The sequence below is a fragment of the Populus alba genome, chromosome 10 (assembly GCF_005239225.2).
Source record: "Populus alba chromosome 10, ASM523922v2, whole genome shotgun sequence".
Classification (NCBI taxonomy): domain Eukaryota; kingdom Viridiplantae; phylum Streptophyta; class Magnoliopsida; order Malpighiales; family Salicaceae; genus Populus; species Populus alba.
The window spans coordinates 6679737-6704242 of NC_133293.1; the positions used below are offsets into that span (position 1 = coordinate 6679737).

The 24506-nt window shown below is 36.3% G+C and overlaps 2 protein-coding genes and 1 pseudogene across 5 annotated transcripts; 2 read left to right on the forward strand and 1 right to left on the reverse strand.

Annotated features, from left to right (window-relative positions):
* The first annotated feature begins 1754 nt into the window (after positions 1-1754).
* Positions 1755-8627, forward strand: LOC118045376 (uncharacterized). Of its 4 annotated transcripts, none has more exons than XM_035053983.2 (12): positions 1755-2293; positions 2427-2478; positions 2686-3090; positions 3541-3929; positions 4022-4219; positions 4290-4487; positions 4680-4754; positions 4832-4898; positions 5016-6081; positions 6166-6219; positions 7671-7745; positions 7893-8627. In XM_035053983.2, exons 1-12 carry the CDS (start codon positions 1922-1924, stop codon positions 7936-7938), a joined length of 2997 nt encoding a protein of 998 aa, XP_034909874.1. In that variant the 5' UTR covers positions 1755-1921; the 3' UTR covers positions 7939-8627. The 4 variants fall into 4 exon arrangements, with proteins under 4 accessions (XP_034909874.1, XP_073267991.1, XP_034909878.1 ...); XM_073411890.1 differs by having other exon boundaries at positions 7896-8627; XM_035053987.2 differs by having other exon boundaries at positions 7581-8627.
* A 1423-nt stretch (positions 8628-10050) lies between these two features.
* LOC118045379 (beta-arabinofuranosyltransferase RAY1) lies at positions 10051-14353 on the forward strand. Its single transcript, XM_073411891.1, is given in 5 exon segments — positions 10051-10191; positions 10194-10363; positions 12091-12927; positions 13446-13690; positions 14079-14353. Coding segments are annotated over 5 exon segments (1599 nt in total). The 5' UTR covers positions 10051-10106; the 3' UTR covers positions 14341-14353.
* Positions 14354-15949: 1596 nt separating this feature from the next.
* LOC118045380 (inorganic phosphate transporter 2-1, chloroplastic-like) lies at positions 15950-19365 on the reverse strand (annotated as a pseudogene).
* Positions 19366-24506: the final 5141 nt, after the last annotated feature.

A 24506-nucleotide genomic window follows, 5' to 3' on the forward strand; every position in this document is an offset into this window, starting at 1 on the left:
TTTAAAAAGGCTTAAACCGATTGAACTAAATCAAACCGAACCGGTTTAATTAAATCTAAAACAAAATATAAAAGAAAACATCCTAAACCTAAATAATAAATACCCCCCTCCAAACCTTTCCAGCTGCTCACCCTCCCCCTTCCCTTTCCAGCAACCCCATCCCTCCCTCCCCGCTCTCCCCCCTTCTCCTTTTCCAGTGGCCCTACCCCTCCCTCTCTCTCTCTCTCCTCTGTACACAAGGAAGGCTTAAAGCAACTCATTTTCTCTTATATTGTTGCCTTTCTACTCTCTACTTTATAGGATGCTATTGAAATCTTTGTTAACATGTAGTTGTGTTAGTATGAATAAATTCAATGATTGTGATTCAATTAAGGAAGATCTTTCAGATTTCAACCGAAGAGCTTGGATTCAAAGTTTTCAACAAGGATTTTTTTGAATGTGATTCGACCAAGTTTGTCCAGTCATTGTGATTCAGCCAAGTTTTCTCTTATTTAATTGGTTTCAGTTTTTCTGGTTTCTAAGGCTAAAAAACCGACCCGAACCGAACAAAACCGGTTCGGTTTGAACCGGTTCTCAGTTCGGTTCGGGTTATATTAACCAGGAATAGTATTTTCCGGTTCGGTTGAATTTTTATGTTAAAACCGGACCGAACCGGACCATGAACACCCCTAGTTAAAATCATTAATATAATACTTATTAAATTTGAAAAAAAAATATTATTAATATTGAAAAAAAAAGATTTTATTTGAAGGGTAGAATTAAAAATTATTATTATCATTATCATTAATAAATTTGAAAAAAATATTATTGTTATTGAAAAAAACCATAAATTTAATTTAAAAGGATTGAAAAACTATAAGAACTTGGATCAACCAATTTTAATAATATTATTATATCCATTAATATTATTAAATTTGAAATAAATATTATTACTATCGAAAAAAAACGTAGAATTGATTAAATGGTAAAATTAATTATCATTTTCATTATTATTATTATTATTATTATTAACTTGGGTTGGGGTTTCCCTTCCAGACCCAAAAAACATGGGGTAGGAAAGGGGTGTCTCACCCAAGTTGTTTAGGTGTGGCATGAGCGCAAACCTCAATCCCTTGGGTTTTGCAGCCTCGGCTACCCCAAGACTATGTGTCATTTGTAAGGACTTAATTCTCACGGATCCTGTATCAGGATCCAAATCTTTTGGGTCAGTAATCAGGACCCAAATACCTTGGGTCTTGCAGCCCCATATGATCTAAGATTAGAGGTCTAGCATCAGGACCCAAGGCTAATAGATCCTAACGCAACGACTCAAGGCTAATGAGTCCTATATAATGATTCAATTCTTTTGGGTCTAGCATCAAGACGCAATTCACTTAGGTGCTTCATTTGGATTCAATACATTTGGTTAGCCATCCAATTAGTCTCAACATTGGACTCAAGAGAACTTGATCCTGACGCCAGACCTAGTCTTGGGATCTAAAGCCAGACTCAAATGAATTGGTCCTCTATCAAAACCCAATCCTTTTGAGTTTGACATTCGGATTCAAAGCTAATAAATTTTATATTAGGACTTAATTTTTTTAGGTGTTGTATCAAGATTCAAGCATAATGAGTTTTGTGTGAAGATTCAATTTTTTTTAGGTCTACAATAAGATTTAGTTTTTTTAAATCTTAAATTTTTATGATATATTTTTTATAAAAATAAAAAATGAACCCGTACAAATAACTAGTACATTTCTAAACATAATGTTTTATCCTTTTTTGTTTTTTTGAAGAAAAGAAAAGAAAAGATCCCAGAAAAAACGCTTCTCGTTTGTTTTCTTTGCCATCAAACCCAGTCCGGAAAGCGAAACCCTTGTTTGGATCTCTGGAAGGCAATCATATAATTAAAACCCACAAAGAGCGAAGTGAACACCCAAACATGGACGGTTACCAGCAGCAGCAGCTTCACGGATACATGAGACCGCCACCACCACAGCAACAGCAACAGCAACAGCAAGTGCCACCATCGGCGGCGGATCCTTACCACTACTACCACCAGCACCAGCCAAGACCACCAGTTCCTCCACAACCGCAAGGAAGCACTACATGGTACTCCAACCATTTCCAATACCATCCACCACAGCCACCGCCACCTCCATCACACTCTCCATCTCCTCCACCTCCCCAGCAGTGGCCTGTACCTCCTCCTCCCTCTTCTTCATATCCTTATCCTACGCACCTTCCCCCTCAAAGCCACAACTTCCCTCCTCCTCGCCCCCACGTGCCTCCACCAACACAATCTTACTCTCAGGTGATTCGCCCAATGCTTAATCTTATGCTTTTGCACTCTGTGAAGCTATGGTTATTTTTTCCGCTATGATATTTTAGAGGGATACATTAATTGGTGACCAATTGCATGTTTATTTATTTCTGTTTGTTTGCAGGAATGGGGGAATCCTAATTGGGGACAGCACCAAGCTTGGGAATATCCAGCAGGTTAGAGTCTACTCTTAAATCCAAATGCAATTCTTGACACCCTTTCCCCCCTTTATTGCCTGAGTTTGGACGGTCTACTATCAGCATTGTGGATTATATATACTTAACCAAACATGAACCTTTCCTCCGCCTAGACCTTGCTAGGTGTTTTAGTTTTAGTTTTTAAATTATTTTTGGGGTTTACTTTGTGATGATATGTTTTAATAGCAGCTCATAACCATGTGGAGGATTGGGCTGCTAAGGCCAGAGCATGGGCAGCTGCGAAAAAAGGGTCACCTGACGATCAGCATCCTCAGTCTCAGTTTACACCAGTTGGCAGATCAGAAGAACAAAGTTGGTATTATGACCAGTATCCGCAAACTGTCGATACTCATTATCAAGGTCTTCAGCAGCATCCATTTCCTGCAACGGGCTATCAACAGTTTCCAGTTTCCGGCACTCCTTTGCACCAGCCACCGGTAGCTTATCCACAGGAGAATGCATCTTTCAACATGGGACAATCTTCATATGTTTCTGATAGGCCCCTACCCTACACTGGTGGGGCTGCATCTTCAATTGCAAGTCCGTCTGTTCATCAGCAGGAGGTACCTTCTAGTTATTCTTCTGTTACAGGTAATAATTAATTTAGCATATTGTACTTGCATGTGAAGGTTGTGTTCAAGAACTGCTCCTATGAGACCTTGTTTTAACACTTCTACTTTTTCATCTGTATGTAAAAGGCATGCAAGACGAAGTGGCTTCGGGAGATGTATTGCCTTTTCTATGAATAAGGTTTAAGGAGAATTTGTTTTCAGTTCTTGCTGTAAAAAAAAAGGATAAAGCAACATCAACTCCTATTGGAGTTACAAGTTTTTTGAGAGGATTAAGTCCGAAGTTATCATGATCTTTAATATCTAAAACTATATTAAAATCTATAGAATTCATGCAGTGAATTGAACTTTGTGTGCGGAACATTTAGGAGCAAGCTTATTGATGTCCAAGTTAAACTTCCATTTCTCTTGTGGCTTTTATGTGTTATTGTTCATTTTTAATTTTGCTGTTTGGCTACTTAATTGTATGCAGGTAAAGAAGAGACTGAAGATCCAAAGGAGCAGCTTTACAAATCATTGCCTTTGGCCATTTCCTCTGCTCAAGAAGGACAGCATCATAACCCACCATCACTGCCTGCTGCTGGTAGATCAGTTTTGACCGAGCAGCCCTTTGCATACAGCAATCAGGCAGCTAATCCCACAGCCGACCTCAGTAACCAGCCTTTGGAATTTGCACCTGGTTTCAACTCTGATCATGATCCTCATGTACAATCAAGCTATGCTGCACATCATGATTCAGCAGGAACTGTGAAAAGCTTTGGCCCTGCTGCACCCATGCCTTCAATTAGTTCCTGGAATCCTGGTGTTACAACTGGTGTAGTTTATCCCCCAATTCCTCCAGTTTTTCCTCCAGGACCTCAGGTTTTGGTTCTGGCTTTGTGAATATTGCAAATATTCCTTCAATTTTAGAGGTTGTACACTGATGTGTTAATAACTGCTACTTTTTTCTGCAGGATCCTACCATATCTGTGCCTTCTTCTGTTTCTGGGCATGCTGCACCACCATTTGGAAACTTTCCTGGAACAAGTTTTCAGGCCACAATTTCACCAGTTGGTGTGCCATATGGTCTTGGTGCAGGAAATGCACTTCATCCTACTGGAGGCTTCGCAGATGCTTATGGGGTTTCTAATTTTTCTGAACGCCCAAAAAAGGTGGGTACACTCTTAGGCTGCTTTGCATTTAACTAAAATGATTACTAATGAGTTGTGAAAAATTTTCCAGTCTTCTGTGCCTAATTGGCTTAAAGAAGAAATAATTAAGAATGCCCCTGTCATGATGAGGCCTTCTCTAGAGCATCCTAGAGAGGAAACACAATCTATTGAGGATGAAGGTGTTGAAAAATCATTTGGAAAGGGTAATCAAGCAGGTAGCAAAAGCATCGATTCCCCAAGTTCTACTGAAGAAAATGATGACGATGAGGTTCTATTGCTTAATCTTTTGATCTTTAATGTACTTTTGGTGTTTCTTTCCCATGATCAAAGACTTTTTCCTTGCTAGATATGTTTCTTGATAATTTCAATGAGTTTTCCTATCATGCTACTCTCCATTTGATTTTGAACAATGAACATCGTTTTCCCCTTAGTCTTGTCTTTCTGTTTTGGCTCTTTTCAGGATTATGCTGAAACAGCCAGGACTGCTGCTATTAACCAGGAAATCAAACGTATCCTAACTGAAGTTCTTTTGAAGGTTACAGCTGCATAAATTCTATTGTTTTTTTAATTAACTTCTCTCTTTGGTAGTTGTAACCTCCGTGTTTTGATTAGGTTACTGATGAGCTGTTTGATGAAATTGCAACGAAAGTTCTTGATGAAGATGATCTGATGGTTGAAGGTAATAATGCCTTAACATCTAAGTCTTTATCCATATCTTTCTGTAACTACCCACAAATGTTAAACTCCATTCCTCTCTTCAAAATCTTGTCTATGATGGCCCTTTTCGGCTTTGCAGTTGAGCACCAACCAGCTGCTTCAAATCAAAAGGTATCATCCCCATCTCACCCAGGCATCTCAACACTAAAGGCTTCTGCAAAGGTTCTAGTTCCTGTTGGAAACAAGGAATTTGAGAATGAAGATGTCAATGAAAAATCTAGTTCCAGCTCCCCTGTAAATGTTTTGGGTCTCGCTAACTATGCCTCTGACGAAGATGACGGTGAAATCCAGAGTTCCAGCATATCAAATTTTAGGAAAAATTCTGTGGTTCAACTGTTGGCCATTCCAGAGATTGCTGAAGATAATGATGCAGCTGAAAATGGGAATTCACAAGTAGAATTTGTAAAGAACACTGGAGCTACAAATTTAGAGAGTGATCTGTGCAAAACAAGTTCAATTGGGTCTGATAATAAAATCAACGGTGCTTTTAGTGAGTTGAGCGAGCATGTGCATTCCGAGGTAGTCTTTGGAGCCAGACATGTTGAAATTAGTGTTAATGGAGAAAAAATAGAAAGCAATAACAAGGCTGCATCCAAAGCTACAATTGGAGAACATGCCAAAATGAAATCTGAACCACTTGGTGAGAGTGTTAGTGTGGAAAAATCCGTGGTGGATTATTCTCATACTAGGGGTACCAGGGTGAGATCAGATCAAGACAGTCGACATGAAACTAGAAGTAGTGGGAGTAGGGCAGATGAGAAGGGGGCTGATGGTCACAGGAGACAGGATGGAAAGCATCCAAGCAAGGAAAAAACAGATGATCTAAATGGCTCAAAAGAGAAAAAGAAAGAGCGAAATGATAAGACAGGAGCTAGTGCAAAGGAACCAGAATCAAGAAGAAGGTCATCTCATCCTGAAGTCAAGGAGGACAGGAAAGAGGAAGAAAAACCCCACAGATCTAGTGCCAAAGAAAATGCCATCAGAAAGAGAGACCGCACAAAGGAAAAGGAGGAAGACAAAGCAAGACATAAACCTACCAGTGATTCAATCAAGCACAAGAGAACACGCTCTTCTTCAATCAGCAGTAGGGGTAGAAATAGCAAGGACAATGATTCAAGTGATGAAGCTTCAGATGATTCTAAGAGGTTCACTTCTGAGATCCAGTCTGTTCCTTTTTTTTTTTTCCTGGATTTGCAGTGTGGATGCTTATATTCTGTTGTGTACTGCAGGAAACATTCAAGGAAACGGCGTTCTTCACCATCACCTGTCAGATCTAGAAGAAGGTACTCATTTATCAGAAGTTCATTGTTCTTATCATGTCTCCCATGTTTCTATTTTTCTCTACACATTTGAATACTCAAAACTCTTCTGTGGTCCTATCATGAAAATAAAACGTGTCCCTCTTCATGTAACTAGTATGAAAAAAAGGGTAAGTAGCAGTTTAATTCAAAGTTAATATGCTTGTTTGGACCCAGGTTTTTGTTCGTTTAAATGCTTTGTGGATTCTTTGATCTTTTCTCATCAGCAATTCAAAATGTAGTATGATTTTCTCCAATGATTTTTTTCATGGTCAATTTTTAGTGAAGTTTCCTGTGATATTGTTCAAGTCTGCTCTCCTTGATGCATACTCTGATAAAGTAACCTAGCTAGCTCGCTCTTTGAATGGAAACAATTAAATCAGTTGAAATTGTCTGCCTTTTTTGAGAAGGAATTTAGGAGTTATTTTATCAAGAGCAAGAAAGGGAAAATTAAGAGTTATGGGGAGAAAAGTAGCTGCAATCTTACCATCTTTATACTTTTAGATGGTGTAGGCATATATGAGAGACACTTGTTCCTGTATCATTATCAAGTAGACTTCAATGTTTCAGATACATAATTATTTTGCATATTCCATCATCAAGCAGACATGTTTTGACTTGTTGATAGCATATGGAGCCATCATTTGGTTAAATGATCCAAAGATACTGAACTATGGAACAAGATTGTGGGCACTTTTTTTGTGTGCTCTATTTGTATTATATGCGAGGTTCAATCTCACTGTTGGCTGTGTCATGTTTGTCAACATTATATGATTTCATCTTTGCATATTGCAATTCGTGTCTTCAGTAAACATGCTCGTTGTATGTAATCATTCATCCGTTCCCCCCCCAATGTAGTTCCTTTTCTTGTATCTCTATAGCTTATACAATCCAAAGCAATGGGTGTCTTGACCTGGTTGTAGTTTGCAACCTCTGCTGAGAACATGGCACGATTTTATTTTTGTCGACTACCCCACACTTGAAAATATCATAGAATAAGTCTGTTAAGAGCATAGCCAGACATTGACTTAAATGGATTTTTAGCAAAGCATCACTTTGTTTCGTGATTTAGGTTAGCACTTGCTCAATCCAAGTGGCCACTTTAATTTTTTTTTTTTCCAGTTAGAAAAAGATAAATAATTAAATAATTTATAATTTTATGCTTTTCTGGTAGAATTTTTTTTTTTAAAAATTAAATGAACATTTCTACCTTTCCTAGTTGAAGATATAAAATATAGTCACCTTAGCTTTTTAGGTTAACGCTAGATGGTGTTTGATAGTATGTATATACATCCTTGTTTGTTAGTAGTAGCAAAGAAAGTTTACACAAACGGAAATTCTTGTAGAGTTTGATTCAGAACGAGGCTAAGCATTTCTCTGTTCAGTTGTGTGTTTTCAACTCACCAAATAAGTATGATGGCTGCTTTCATTTCTAGACAAGTATCGCGGTCACCTCATAGCAAGCATTCCCAGCGCAGGCATTCTCCCTACTCTTCTTTTGAGACCACAAGGTATGTTGCCATGCAATCTTCAAGAATAAGATTGTGTTAGTGTTTCTGAGACATGCACAACCATTTGCTGCAAAGGTGAAAGCATCGAGTTTCTGATTTGTGAATTGCAATATTACCTGGTTCAGTAGCAGTGCTAATTTCTTGCAGGAGGAGGAGATCAAGATCCCAATCACCTGTCAGGCGGCACAAATAATCTAATATAAGAGAGGATTCCTTGGAATGATGCAGGCTCTGAAATGCTAGGCAATTCAGATTGGAGGTTTGGAAAAAGATCTAATGTGTCCTCTTGAAATTATTTGATGTGCCCTGAATTAGGGATCAGGCCTAAATTCCTTAAAACAGTCGGGGATGTTGAATATCTGGTATGTTGGGTGACGTGCTTCGGGAAGTTTTAGTGGGTAATGCAAAATCTATTTGCATGGTATGGAATGTCCAGGTTAAGTTGATAAGGGCTTTAATGGGGTGCTCAATGAAGGCTTTGTCTGTTCTATATTTGTTAAATATGTTCTATTTCGATAGCATGCAGCTGGGAATTTTGTTGGGCTCCATTTTAGTGCCTTGTCACTGAAGATATGACGCAGCCTTTTTGAATTTTCATGTATGATTCGACACTGGAATTTTTCAGTTTAGATAGTAGTTTAATTAGAATCAACTTAGAGAGGCAATTCACAAGGCGTAATGAGCGAGTTGGGGAAATCTGAAGGTGGAACTTCCATTGAAAGCTGAAGCACTTTAGCTTGTGATCTGGGAGACATTTAATTATAAGCTGGTCCCGCTAGTCTTGAGAAATGAATTAATTAGTCCCCCTTGCTTCATAAGTTAATTATTTAATTCCTTGACTAGTATTGATTATGCTTAATTTAATATTATTTTATTTCGAAATTCACTCTTTTCATAATATCCATGTAGTTTTTTCCCTTTTTCTATTTTTTTAAATAGAAAATTAAATGAAATTAAATTAAAAAAGAACACAAAATGGAAGAAATAATTAGTTTTTGAAACAGGGGAGGTTATTAGGGCCTCGAATTCTGTCCTTGGCCGCCCATTAGGCGCTTCAGATTTATGTATGAGCTTGATAGATCCTCTCGCATTCAAGATTTCAGGGGTGTTTAAGATTGAGTTGTAATTTGTTTTTTTTTTTTTTTTTTTTTTATATGATAATATTAAAAATAAATTTTAAAAAATAAAAAAATATTATTTTGATTTTTGTAAGTGATAATCAATTTGAAAAGTTTTTATTTAAATTAATTAAATATTCAGATTGTGCTTTAAACTATTATTTTTAAATTTTTATTATTTTTATTGTTTTGATATGTTAAAAATTTTTTTTTTAAAATAAAAAAATATTATTTTAATATATTTTTAAATAAAAAATATTTTAAAAAGTAATTTTACTGCAAACTACTGAATGGTTATCTTTAATTCTTTATCTCAATTTAATCCTCTAACCCTTAAATTTTGAAGGGGTCCGTGCTGACCTCCCTCCCGTAGCAATTGTTGCTTTAATTTATTATTTTTATTTTTTGATATGTTAATATTAAAAATACATTTTTAAAAATAAAAAATATTATTTTCATATATTTTTAAATAAAAATATTTTAATAAGTTATTTTACCGCAAACAACTGAATAGTTATCTTTAATTCTTTATCTCAATTTAATCCTCTAACCCTTAAATTCTGTAGGGGTCCCTGCCTGACCTCCCTTGAACCCGGTTGCAACTCGATCCTCTGATATGAATATGATTCCAGGCAAACCGATTTGACTCACTTTTAAAAACCACTTCTTTAGATGCCAGATTTTAATCATTTGAAAACTAAAAATCAAAACAAACAACATTTGACATATTTCTTCTTGTTTAGAAAAATTGAAAACAAAAGCGAGAACATATAAATAAATAAAAAGCCAGCACAGCCCTTTGATTTGTTTATGTAATTTATCCGGCATTTTAATAGGTGAGAGAGCATGGAAAGGAAATCGTGTTTTGGACCGGATTGGATGGAACATGGAAGGCAGCTGGATCCCAATGTTCTATCTAGGGTTCTTAATATTGAAAACCTGGTAATAATAATAATAAAAAAGTAATGGAAGGTGACGTTTGGGTGCAGCCTAACCTCACGTCTTCTCGTGCGATTCCCCGTCTTGGTGGTGCTGCTTCCAATGGCCATGGCGGGTTTGTTCCTCTACCATTTCTTTACTGCTTTTAAGTTAAAGTTTCACCCTCTTTTTGCCCACCAGAAGAAAGAGCACACGCAACCAACCCTTATGCAATCCCAACAAAACAGAAGAGCACTTTGAAGGTTTTCTCACCTCTCCTCTTTTCTCTTTAATTTGATTTGGTTTTGAATAACAGGGAATACAAATGCAGCTGTGGTTAGTCTGGCTATATGGGTTCATGTTGATTGCTCTCTCTTTGTATGCCACTCAGAGGTTACCGCCATCTTCTTTTAAGCAGACAAGACCCCGAGGCTTAAGCCATCCAATCATCACAAACCTACTGCCCCTGGCTCCAACCAGAGTCTTGCTATTCGATCATGGCTTGCTTTGTCCCCTCAAATCACTGTCGTTTTGTTCACTCAACACCCTTCTCATGCCTCCGCTTTTGGTTCCCGGGTTTTGGTTGGTTCCACTATTGATTTCACGTATGCATTTCTGTTTTAATTTGATTATGCTCGGGATTGGGGATGCTAGCTAGTTCAGCAAGGTTGTTGTCTTGATTCTAATGTGAGGAATGTGTCATTTACATTAGGCTCATTCTCTTCTTTTCGGCACCCCATTCTGCCATTCTTTCATTCCATGCTTGAAAAATCATGGTTATGCACGACAAGTATTGCTTTTTTTGTTGATCCACGGATGGTTCTTGTGTTTGACCTCATTTCCACCTTAAATTATGCTTACGAACTTGACCGTGATTGGCTTCTTGTTGTTGGGAAATCCGACCGGTAATGCACTGATATTTGTTCATAGGAAGAGAAGCATACTGACACAATATTTAACGTGGTTCGGCAAATCGCCTATATCCACGGGAGAATTTATATAATTTAGAGATAGAGAAAAAATACAAAACAAATACATGAAGAAGGAGGATGACTTCACTCTACTCTACTCTCAGCTCAAACATACTGTTGCATATGGCAGCATCTCCTCTTCCTCTCTTCCTCTTTTCACATATTCTCTACACTTCTCATATTTTGCTCTCTAATGTATACCTTTATTTATAGGCATCCATGATAGCTTCTCTTGGTCTTTTATCAACAATGGTGGCTGTCAAACATTAACATTAGTCAATGGTTGGTGACTGCCACCAACAAGCCACCATTGTAGCCTCCTTCTTTGACAATGGCAGTTGCCAAAGTTAATAGTTGATGCATATTAATGGCAACCAACCCAACAATCACCCCCTTTGCCATTCATGTGGAGCAACTGTCCTCTTGCTTCTTCAACACAAGCTTGCATCTTGCAGCTCTTTCAAGCTTACCATTCTAAGAGCGTCTTCAGCCAAGTTTACAGGTACTTGCCACACCTTTCAATTACCAGAGTCACCAAAGCACACCTTTTCTCACACAAAAGGATCACTACAACCAGATGGTCTGCCACTTCACATCTGAAGAGTGTTAACGCTTGTCTCTAGGACACAACATTCCCCTTCGAGCGTATCAACCATGCTCGGTCTGGAATGATTCATCAAGCCTCACACCAAGGCTTACAACACTATCTCAAACGAATATTCCAAGTGCAACAATCATTATCTGAGTATCTGAATATGATCACAAGCTCACCACTCTTTCAAGAGTCTACTCATCCAGGAGTTGCATCTGTCCTTTGTTCCACCCTAGAAACTACGCCTTACTTCTCTGTGAGTCTCTCGCTCTTAGTCTCAAGAGTCCAGGTAAGCTTGGAAGAGCTGCAAGATGCAAGCTTGTGTTGAAGAAGCAAGAGGACAGTTGCCCCACATGAATGACAAAGGAGGTGATTGTTGGGTTAGTTGCCATTAATGTGCACCAACCATTGACTTTGGCAGCCACCATTGTCAAAGAAGGAGGCTACAATGATGGCTTGTTGGTGGCAGCCACCAACCATTGACTAATGTCAATGTTTGGCAGCCACCATTGTTGATAAAATACCAAGAGAAACTACCATGGATGCCTATAAATAGAGGCATATATTAATAGCAAATTGTGAGAGGTGTAGAGAGCATGTGAAGAGGATAGAGAGAAAGAGAGAGCTGCAAGGGCAGCAATGTGAGCTGGAAGTAGAGTAGAGTGAAGTGATCCTCCTCCTCCATGTATTTGTTTTGTATTCTTTTTCTATCTCTAAATAATATGGACCCTCTCCCGTGGATGTAGGTGATTTGCCGAACCACGTTAAATATTATGTGCCAGTGTGCTTACCCCTCCTATGAGCAATTATTAGTACATCACCGGTCGATTTCCCCAACACAGTGGAATCATTGTGAGGACAGAATGCTGATGGCATGGAACAACAGAAATCTACCTTTACATAATGGAGTACCTCCTCCTTTCTTGTATGGCAAGGGATTTCACAACCACTGGATCATCAATGAGGCTGTGTTTTCTGAATTTAGGCTCGTCTTCTATGCAAGTCGGACCATCTCATGTTTCTCTCTTAATTATCATGAACATTGGTCTGAACAGTCTGGCAGAGGATCCAGTGCATTAAAAATTGAAAAAAGAAGCTGGGAGGACAGTGGCAATTCCCATCTGGGTGCAATATACGGCTGGATGTTTTTCCATGAAATTAATTATACTGGCCTAGTAAAGCTTTTGAATTGTGAGGGGAAATATATCTTTGCTGACATAACAGAAGACACTGTTTATCCATCTGTGTGCCAGACAGGAAGTCAGTGGACTAGAAGGGTTTTGAGATCCTTTACCGAGAGGAAAAATTTGGTTTCTGCTGAAAATGTTAAATCACAAAACAGAATATTAAATTGCTCTCTGAGAGATCAGTTAAAGTCATCGGGCTCATTGGATTTTCCATTTTCTTTGGAGTCACTCCTTTCAATAACTGTAGACAAGAATAAAACAATCGTGCTTGCTATTGCTGGATATAGTTACAAGGACATGCTAATGAGTTGGGTGTGCAGATTACGCCTCCTCCAGGTCACAAATTTCATCATTTGTGCTCTTGATCATGAAACATATCAGTTCTCTGTCTTACAGGTACTGCTTTTCTGCTTTCTGTTTCTCTTTAGTTATAGGGTTGTTTTTTTTTTTTTTTTCAATTCAATTAAATCAGGGGTCAGTTCTCAGTGTGCAATTAAAGGCACGTGAAAAGGGGCATGCTCATAAAAGAGAAACGTATGTGTGCTTCTGGTATACAAGTTTTTGGCTACTGGCAGCATACTGGTTCAGAAAAAAAAACCCAAGTTTTTACCATCGCCTGAAATTGACATTTTAGGATAACCTTGAACATCTGGGGAATGGACTTTGCCTGGACTGTTCTCTATTTATGGTTTTGAATGCCCAGAGGAATTCCAAGGTTTATTATGGTCTGAGTGAAATTCTTATTGTTAAGTTGCACCAAATGGTTTAGACTGCAAAATTTTAACATTTGAATTCTATTATGCTTTTGGAAAATTGGCCCCAAAAGTTCTATCTGAATTTTAGTTGTGGATCTCCTTCCTCTCAAGCTGCTATCTATTTGTGTGGGTCAATTGAAATTCTCTGTTTTCTACCAGGGCTTACCTGTTTTCCATGATCCATCAACCCAAAGAAACACCAGCTTTGACGATTGCCACTTTGGAACAGCATGCTTTCAGAGAGTCACCAAAGTGAAGTCCAGAATGGTTTGGAAGATACTGAAACTTGGGTACAACGTACTTCTAAGTGACGTGGATGTTTATTGGTTTGGGAATCCATTACCATTGCTTTATTCATTTCGTCCTGGTGTTCTTGTGGCACAACTCGACGAGTACAATGACAGGTGAATGCTCTCAAATATTTAGGACTTAAATAACTAATTTCTTCCCATTGACTAAGTACACATTGATTCGAGGGGATCAAAAGGAAACTAGTAGATTAAAATACAAGAATATGTAGTTGAAATCTGGTGCAAGTGACTTTAATGACTTGTTTCAAATGAAACTATCTTATGTTTGGTAAATGTACAAAATAAAGGGGAAAAAAAAAGGGTTAGAATGCTGTTAATACTGAATAATGTGTTTGGTGACTATCTTAACTTTGTTTATTCATCTCTACTATATTCTTAGAATTTAAATTGTAGCGTCTCTTGTTCTGTTGCTCTATCTGTAGGACCTGTAAACTTACCCAGGCGATTGAACTCTGGTTTTTTACTTTGCTCGTTCTGATAGTTCAACTGTAGCTGCTATGGAGAAGGTGGTAAAGCATGCAGCAACATCAAACCTGTCTGAACAGCCAAGCTTCTATGACACATTGTGTGGAGAAGGTGGATCCTATCGTATCAGTGATAACAGCTGTGTGGAACCTGAAACAAATCTGACTGTTCATTTCTTGGATAGGAACCTCTTCCCTAACGGTGCATACATAAACCTATGGCAGAAGAAAAATGTGAAAAAGACCTGTATGATGAAGGGTTGTCTTGTTCTTTCATAACAACTGGATTAGTGGGAGGATGAAGAAATTGGACCGACGGATTGTGTCAGGTTTATGGGAGTATGATACTAGCAGAATGTGCCTGCAAAGATAGCACAATCTCAAATTGATGTGATATTTTTGTTACCTAGTTATTGTTGGGTTGGTGTATCTTATCTGCTGTCCCAGGCTAACTTTGATATTCACGTGGAAGAAAAGAAAGGAAATTATTCCCTTCCCCAATGTCAATAATCACTAGATAGCCTCGGTTTCATCATTGGCTTTCTGCGGGGAAAACACTACTTATATACTGCCGGCCATGAAACCTTTGCAATATATAATAATACGGAAATAATGCAGATCAGAACAATGCTCGCCCACATTCTTTCATTATAGTGAGATGAAATATTGGGACCTGACAGCTTTTGATTGCCGGCTATGCTGAATGCCTGTCTAAATTTGTTAGGCCCGAGTCGAAGTACACAGACAGAGTCCAGAAGGTAAATAGAACTGGAAGGAGTTCCTATTTCAGTGGACTCATGCATACGGTCGAGATATATTTGTGTCAGGATAGTTCATCCTGGTGGAAGAGAGGACCTGTATCAACACGCAGTTCCTGCATCTCAATTAATGGAAAAATATCCGGGAATTTGCGTTGCCCATCCAGGAGTTTTCAAGAATCCGCAGGAGTCTCTCATATGACCAGATGTAAAATTGTTTGCCTGGTCACAAAGATCATATAATTCCAATCCACCACTGCTCAGAAATTGACTCTTAAACACACTGGAAGTGTAAAAGTCAAAGGTTTTGCACATGGTAAAGATGAGATAATTGATGTGAATATCACTTGGGATCCGAGACTAGATATTTCTGAGGAATCTGTAGGTTCTGCGAGAGAATTCTATACCTCCAAGGATAGGTGGCCAAGATATAAAGTGAAGAGGTCTTTTCGGGGATCAGAGTGGGAACCCAGCTTGAATTCTAGAATTTTCTCCATGATGTATTATACCACCATGCATTCTGGTATGTGGTCCTTCCAAGCAGTTCTTTTTCCTCTCTTCTTTTCGTAAGAGTTTTGAATCAGTTTTCATTTTTCTATTGGTTTTGTGACAAGTCTGCTAAAGAAACATTTACCACAATAATTGTGTTTGTATAGAAGTATAGATAGGTGCTATATTCCTTACACTCATGAGCTTGAGGTTCCTTCTCATGATTGTGGAATCTGCTGGGGCTATTTCTTCCTTTGTCTAAAACTTGCAGAATGTTCAATTATTTACCATTGCTGAATCAAGCATTAACAATTTTGTCTTCTGAATGTTAATAGAACCAATAATTTTGCCATTTGCTTCAAGAGTTCCTTCCATGCTTCTGGGACGTTGATTCACATGCTGACGTAAATCTTTCATAGTCTTCTTAGAACTGCATTGTACATAGTCATATTTAAACTTACAATACAAATAACTAGAATACCACCCTCTCCAACATTAGAAAAGAGAATCACCTTGCAGTTTGATTATTGCTCTTTCTCTCTAGAATGTCGATTTTTGGTTTCTAACATGAGCAATCTTTAATCCTTACTCTACACTGAACTGAGCCAGTATTTAGGTTATTTTCTTATGCCAATAACAAGTTAAAAAAATAAATTCATTTTGTTCTCTCATTTCCATAAAAAACTGTGACTTCTTAAAGGAAATCACATAGCTCAAAAAGACACCAATACCACAAATTCTTTTGAGAGAGGAGTGATTTTGATCAATCACATACATCAAGATTTTCATTTGGATCTGGTAAATTTACTCTCACAATATGTAAGACAAAAGCTTGGTCAAAATCCATGTGTAGAGAACTGCAAAGATAGCACCAACTGGAATTGTCACAGCCCATGAAACAACAATCTCTCTCACGGTTTCTGCTCTAACACTGTTCAGACCTCTTGCAAAACCTACACCCATCACTGCACCCACCAAAGTATGCGTTGCAGATATAGGCAGTCCCAGCTTTGATGCCACAAGAACCACAGAAGCTGCAGCAAACTCAGCTGCAAATCCTCTAGTTGGTGTAAGTTCAGTTATCTTCTTCCCAATTGTTGCTATCACTCTGTATCCCCACATCATTAGCCCTGCAACTATACCAAATCCTCCCCACGCTAGAACATCCATCGGAATAACGATCTCTGTTCCACTGGCACCGCCATGCAGAATAGATAATGCAGCAGCCAGAGGACCTATCGCATTGGAAACATCATTTCCCCCGTGTGCAAATGACATGAAGCATGCTGAGAGTATCTGCATGTATCCAAAAACTCCATAAACTATTTCCAACTGGGTACCCTTTGGTCCTGCAAAATCAGATAGTAACCCAATATTTTTGCTGTGTATAGCATTCTCTTTTGGCTCAGGTTGTGACGAACTAGCCTTCACCAGGAGATGACCAAGCTGTTTCCGGTATAATTCGGTAAACTAGGAAAGCACCAACTGCACCACTGGCTAGAGCCTGTGCCAGAGCTACAGGAAAGACCTTGCTTAGAGGAAAGGCTGCAAAAGAGATTCCAGTTACACCCAGAAAGACAGCGATTGGTGCGGCTGCAGCCGCAGCTAGTCCTGGATTTGGGGCGCTGTATACAAAACTACAAAAGTTAAAGATGGTTAGAATTTTGGAACACATGAATGCCATAATTCGAATGTAAGTTTTGAAAAAAAGAGAGTAAAAAAACCTCTCATTTGGTTGCTTAAGTGGAAATTTTTGTAGCTTATCACAAGAAATATTTGATATAAAAGTATGAGCTTCACTGGTTCAAATCTGCAAGTGTAAGAACATACCCTGCGGATGAATTTGTATACAAGAAATGAAACCATTGCTCCATTAATGGTGAGATCACCCACGATGAAATTACCCTTGCCAAAGAACTCCAGAAGACAGCTCCAGGCCCCCCATAGACAAGACCAAATCCTACCATTGATCCTACTATACAGTGTGTGGTAGAGACAGGCCAACCATAATATGATGCAACCTGGCAAATCAAGATGATAAATTAAGAATAAATGAAAGATTAAGAATGTAGTACCAAATATATTAGAGAACAAGCACATTCAACTTTAGGCTACAAAAATTAACCGAAATCGAATGTTGATATTTCAAGGAACTTGCACAGTAGGACGAATTTTGTCATCTTATAGGGTGCTGTCTAGATACGATGACGATTGCCAAAACATACATTTTCTTCAAGAAATCCTGTGCTCTTACCAGATCATAACTATATGCTTGATAGGCTTGGAAACTAGTATTGCTTCAGCTACTAAGACAAGATAAGGCATTTGAAAGGTCTTGAAAGTTACCATCAACTACAAAACAGGCCACAAAATGTGGCATCTGAAGATTTTGTTGATATGATCAGCAGTATCAGGATGTAATAATGCCTATACATGAAGTGAGCTTCAATTCTGAAATTGGTTATTCTAGAGCAAAAAGGAATTCACCATAGTGCCAAACATTATATCTACAACATGTGTTTTGTTAAATTCAATAGGACTCCAAGTAATTTTGCCCCCATCTGTTGAGAGGCACCTGTGTAGCAAAGCTTTTAAAGCATTAATTAATAATCATCACTACACCCTCATATAAAAACTTTTCTCCTGTTCTCTGTGTCTCAAATAGGTTGAGTAATTTCATGACCAGTTCACAAGTTATTAGGTGTCGGATTTTTGAATATATAAAAACTTTCTATGTGGATGGGATGCCACGCCATCAAAAAACTATCTTACCCCAAAAACTTAAAGCTAATTATTACTCTAAGTTTAAAAATTATTATATATTATTTTCTAACACACTCTAAACACGCTATCAAATAAAAGCTTTTTAATATTAAAATTTACATATGCTTAATTATTACCTTGCGGTTAATTTATTAATTTTATTAGATAAATATATGAAAGGTGAGATTCAAACTTTTAATTATTTAATTATTAAGATTATTATATCACATCAAATAATCATCTCAACCAAAAAAACTTAATCGTATCAAATAACTTATCATCATCCTTTCTATAACTTCAAATTAATGCAGACTTTGCGTGCCTAGGCTTTTAATTTGAGTGATGAAAGCAAATTACTACTAACTACTTGATTGAATTATGACGGATATACTTGGATTAAATTCAAAATCTTATACAAAATGTAATCTATTTAAAGGAATTAAAGGGAAGAAATTGAATGTAGTTAGGCAAAGTGCACCTGCAACCAAGTACCAGCAGCAGCCAACGAAGAGAGCAATCCAGCAAAGAGCAGGGTATCCTTTCCCTGAAACACATTAGCAACAAGAATTCCCTTCTGCATTGTACGGTCACATGGGTACCCATCAACAGCGCTCCTGAGAACTCCAAAACAGCTGCAGTTAACACCGCCTGCCGGATTGTTAAGGCTCCAGACCCCACAGAAGTCCCCATGGCATTAGCCATCATTGGCACCTATGTTCCAAGCCATATAGAATCCAAATAGCAGTGTCACATATGATAGGAATTTGGTCTTCAAGTCCAAGCCCTGTCCCAAAGTCTTCATAAATAAGGGAAGACTGAGAGCAGCAAATGCTATCAATATTGATATAGCAGAGGCTGTTCTTGAGGATATATCGAAGGCCTGAGCCATTCCAGGAGAGTCATTTTCCTTCTTTTTTACCGTTTCTTGATGTTCCTCGATTTGAACTCCTTCGTTTTTCTCTTCCTCACCTCCAGATTCTGCGTAAGAGGATATACTGGCAAAAGGGTGAGCGAGTTTAGAGTTGTTAAGTCTCAAGATGGGAGGAAAACTCCCGGTTTGTTGCTGCTGCTGAGGCTTGAATGGTAGGGTTTCTCTCTTGAAGAGGGTGGTTTCATTGGAAAAGAAAGAAGAACGGTTTCTTGGTAGATAGAAGTGAGAATTATGAAGGACATGGGTTTCTGGTGAGATAATGTTTCTTGTAGAAGATGATAGGGTATAAAAGAGAGTCATGTCTAGGAGTAGATGGTAAAGAGAGTAAAGAGAAGAGATATGGATTATGGAATTATTCATTTAGATTCTTTGGCCATGGAAGAATATTGTAGCCAAAGGGGAGAAAGGAGAGTAGGTGGTGGAGGAAGAACAGAGGAGTGTGCATAACTTTTGTTCTTGTTCACCGGGGTGGAAAGGAGGTTGAGAGTGGATTTGGCTGCTTGCTTTGGTTGATTCAAATGAGTGGTGGCTGTGCTTCTGGAGGGTCTCCACTTGTATGTACACATGTTTGTAGTCAGAAATATTAGTTGAAAAAAAAGAGGAAAATCTCCATTCTTTATCCAAAGAGATATAGGTAACCCCAACAATCAAAACCAGGTCTCTTTCCACTAGTTTTCTACCCAAGTGTGTGTGTCTATATTACATGCTTTTAGTTCTCATAATAACTTTTCAGCCTCTTCAATTTTTTAAAACTCAATTTTAGCTCAAAACTTTATTTTTTTATGTTTCAATCTTAATTTGAGTGAGGAGAAAAAATTGTTGATTCTGATAGTAAAAAAAAAATCGAAACCATCAATTTTGAACCACGAAAAGGTTCAATTTTGGTGTCAAGAAATTCCATTGAGGTATTCTTTTGCTTTTTTATTGCATAAGATGGTAGATTTGAACTTAGAATTATTTTTCAATTCTAGTTGATTTTGAGGTTTTTAAATCGATTAAATGCTATTTTGATACAAAAAATAGGTGTTTTGAGGTCATTAGAGTTTTTGTTTTTTATCTATGGGAGTTGGTTACTAACTTTTCATCCACCTATGGTAATTGAAATTTGATAAAACTAAACGATGCATTAACCTATTTTTTTTTTTAAATGAAGGGTTGACTGACATGTCATCCTCCCTTGAAAAAAAAAAAAACTATACAGGCCTAGGTGCGTGGGCTACCCTAGGCCTTTGTGCATGAACCTTTTTTTGTTTTTGTTTTGTTTTTTGAATTGATTTTTTTTTTAATTTTATCCTTTTTAATTGAATCTTTATTGATTCTTCTTATTGATTTTTTTTTTAATTTCATCATTTAATATTTTTTTATTTTAAAAAAGGCAACATAATTTGTTTTAGTATAATATTTGTAGTCTATTGCAATCTTAAAAAGCCTTAATATTTGGTTGTTTCTTGATTTACAAGTGTTTATTTTTGTTGTGTATAATTAAATAAAAAATGATTGAACCAGTTGAGTCTATAACCCGGGTCATAGGTTTAGCTGGTTAACTTTAGCTAATTAGAAGTTAGGCTTATAATTTGTTTCAATTTGTTTTATATGAAGTTATCAAAGTCTCAACAATGTCTTGCCATTGAGTTGGGTGCTCGATTTTACGCGCAACTATTTTTGTTATCATATGATTAAACTAAAAAATAGTTAATTTTTTTTTTTAAACTTAGTGGAGTTCATGACTAAGTCATAGGTTCGACAAGGTAGGCCAAGAAACCCAGATCGATCAAATAGGTCACCGTCTCAATTTTTTTTTTTTTAAAAATCATGTCATCTTGAAATTTATTTTTAAACCTAGATCACATTTCTACTAGTCATTTGACTTGCTTTTAAACCCATCAAGTCGATTGTGTCATGTTAGACACTCAAAAGCATTTGATTTAAAATATAGACTAGGTAAGGTACGAGTTGAAAGGTTCATGATCGATCCACTAGTCACTAAAAGATTCTTTGCGATCTAAACATTTTTTTAGTTAAAAATAATCATGGTATGACTATGGTGTATCATAGACTACATATCTATAATAACTAAAATAATTGCAAATTGCTTAAATGTTATAAATTCATGAAATATGTTTTTTAAGTTAGTAATTACTTTGGAAGTTTATAGATGTATAATGCATACCCATTGTACCATCCTAAATTTTAACACATGTTGTGTCTGAATAATATGGTTATATGCAACATTAGGGTCAATTTTTATTTTGTAAATAATTCAATCTATATAAGTGGTTAAGCAAAATCTTATAGTATTAAAGATCTTGCTAAAATTTTTAGCAGAGTTTTCCCTATACTTTGGAGTGTACCAAGCTAACAGATCTTCAACCATAACCCAAACAACACCATAATCATGGTCCATCCTGGACCTCTCCCCAACATCAACATAATTAAGATTGGCATATAAAAATTTTCTTCCATAACTATGAATAATAAAGCTTAAAAATCAAAAAGGACAAGCATATAAAATATTAACAAGAAAAGTAAATGCAAAATACTGCCCTCTAAAGAGTTTACAAAATGATTACTTTACATAATAAAGTTAAGGATTTCTACTAATTATACATAAGAAGTGTATGAGTACAAAAATATACCTAATATAACAAATCTAACCTAATATATCAACCTTGCTTTGCAAGTGTGCAATGAACCTGCAAATGACAATAATAAAATAAATAAGCAATTTAATAATGAAATTCACAAGTGCATATTAAGTATTTAAATAAATTTCTATGATCCTTGAGACACTAATTATTCTTTTAATATAATAACAAGTTCCCTTTTCAATCTAAAATTTTCATTTCTTTGCAATTATAACCTCACCCCCCAACAAAAAAAAACGTTCTTATTTCAATATTCACAATACTTCATCTTATTGATTTTCTTTTAATAATGGAAATAACATATTATTGACTTTCATTTAGCCACGAAAGTAACAAACATTAGCTTCCACTCAACAATGAACGCTACAAACATTGGCTTTAATCCCAACGATGAAAGTAATATAATAATGATCTATTCATCAATGGAAGTAAGCATACATATCATTGGCTTCAATTATATGATTGAAGCTAGAAACATTGGCTTCCATCCAATGATAAAAGCAATATAACAATGACTCTCATTCATCAATGGAAGTAAGCAACATATCATTGGCTTCCATTCCATGATGGAAGCTATAAACATTGCTTCCATTCAACAAATTTTTTCCCATGGAATCAACACATATTGGCTTTCATTCAATATGAAATCAATATAAGGATTGAATTGCCTTTAATAATGGAAGCAACAAACATTGGCTTCCATTCACTAATAAAAGCAACATAATCATTGATTTTCCAAAAGTCCTTTTTCCAATATACTTTTGTCACCTTTACCAAGGTCTATCTAGTATAAGAAATTGTAAAACTAATATACAAAATTAAAAAGATTAAGGTGCAAAAAGACATACTTGGTGTTTGACTTCTAGATGCGACACCTCGCTACTGTCTCGCTAGTGCAACCTCTCCTGTACTAATAAAAACAAACATCACTGATAAGTTCGACGAACAACAAAAGTGTCGTTTCAATTCTCATCCAATCCAAATTTTAACTCACTAAGTAGAAAAAATCCTTAAAGTTTCACACATGTACACAATGTTTCATTTGTCATAATTTCTATAGTGTCGAATCCCAAGTAAAGGTTGAAAATTATTTTTTTTTGCCACTTCAACCTAAGCCCCTCATAACACTGTTTAATGTTTCAATCATAACTAGAGTTATAGAAATTGGTTTTAAATGCGGTTTGTTTTGTTAGAAAGATAATATATAAGGCTATGACTTTTATGAAGGATGATGAACCCATTTCTACCATTTATATATCGAAATGTTCTTATAAAAGTAACGTGTGAGATTGTCTAGTAGGTTCTGGGTTAGACCTTTCATTAGTTTTTAGTCGTTATCTAGAGTTTTATAGATCAAAATTACACAAAACCAATTGCATTTGAAAGCTAGCACCCATACCTATAACTTTCATGAAGATAGTCATTTTAAATTGTATCATTTCTAAATAAATTTGTCATATTTTTAGCTTGTCGCTTTAATAAGCAACTGTGTTTTATTTTATCTCTTTATCATTCAAGGCACCCATTTCCTTTCAATATTCTTTCTAATACCATTAAACATGAATTTTACATAAATCGAACTAATCAAATCTACCCTCCATAGATAAAAACTCTCTCAATCAAACCATGATTCAATGACTACATATAGTAACTAATATCATTTCATTATAACAACATCAAAACACACAACTAAGGTTCATAATCTAAATTTCACATACATAATTTCAACACATCTCATACCACATCTTTATTCAATCTAAACAATTTGGATGAAGTTCTTACCCTTGATAGATGATGAATCAAGAGACAAATGCAAGGATAAACTAAGTTGTGTTCGCTTTCTCCTTTTTCCCTTCACAACATCTAAAACCCTCACAACTTATAATCTCTTCCATCCCTTGAATTTTTCTTGGTGGTTTTTATCCTCCAATCCCTTAAATCTATGTTTTTATTAGTGTTTTCCAAGAAATTTATAAGGCTTCCTCCTCTCTCCCTAGCATGCAAGGTTGGCTGGAACTTGGCTTCCTTTGGAAGCCAAAACTTCTATGTATACCTCATAAATCCTTTATTTGTATATTAGATCCTTATATATTTTTTATTTGCATATTAGCCCTTTATATTTTTTTATTTACACATTAACCCTATATTTTTCCTCATTTTCACATTGACCCCGAATATTTCTTGATCTTTACTTTGGCCCTAATATTTTTTTATTCTTACGGTGGGTCACTAAAACTCTTCATTTCTAATAATTTAATGTTGCACCATCTTTTTTCTCATTCTTTTTCATCCTTTTCTTTAATTAGAGTTTTCTTTGGATTAATCATTTATTTTCTAGGTTAAATTATCCCTAGATCCACCATTGCTTTATTATAAATTAAGGCTGAGTTATTGTGATTTTTCATTGAATATATGTCAATATATTTTTCTCACATAAATATTTTATTCCAAATTCCCAAAGCTATCATCTTCCCCACATAGTTAAATATTTTTCTATTCATTTAACATAATAGAATTCTTACTATCTGTGTATTCTATCCAAGGGTTTTCATTCTCCTCTTCTTATCAAAATTTCATCCTCAAAATTGACATTTATAATTGTTTGTGAAAATAATTCTAGATACTTGTTTCTCATTTTAGATTCTCTTTCCAGGTTCTTTTTTTTTTTTTTTTTAATTTGGGAACTCCTCTATAATATTTTCACCAAAGGAACCTTTAAGAATACTTGATCCCCCACCATAAATTCCAATGGTCTTCTTTGATTATCCACGTAACACTTTTTTCTATCTTGTGCTTCTTTCATCCTTAACCATATTAACTTCACCTTCTCAGTAGTTATCTACACCAATTCCGGTCTCA

Coding starts and splice junctions, on each gene's coding strand:
- LOC118045376 (XM_035053983.2), top strand. CDS start 1,922: ATGGACGGTTACCAGCAGCAGCAGCTTCACGGATACATGAGACCGCCA. Junction 3,091..3,540: donor TAGTTATTCTTCTGTTACAG/GTAATAATTAAT, acceptor AATTGTATGCAG/GTAAAGAAGAGACTGAAGAT. Junction 4,899..5,015: donor AGATGATCTGATGGTTGAAG/GTAATAATGCCT, acceptor TCGGCTTTGCAG/TTGAGCACCAACCAGCTGCT.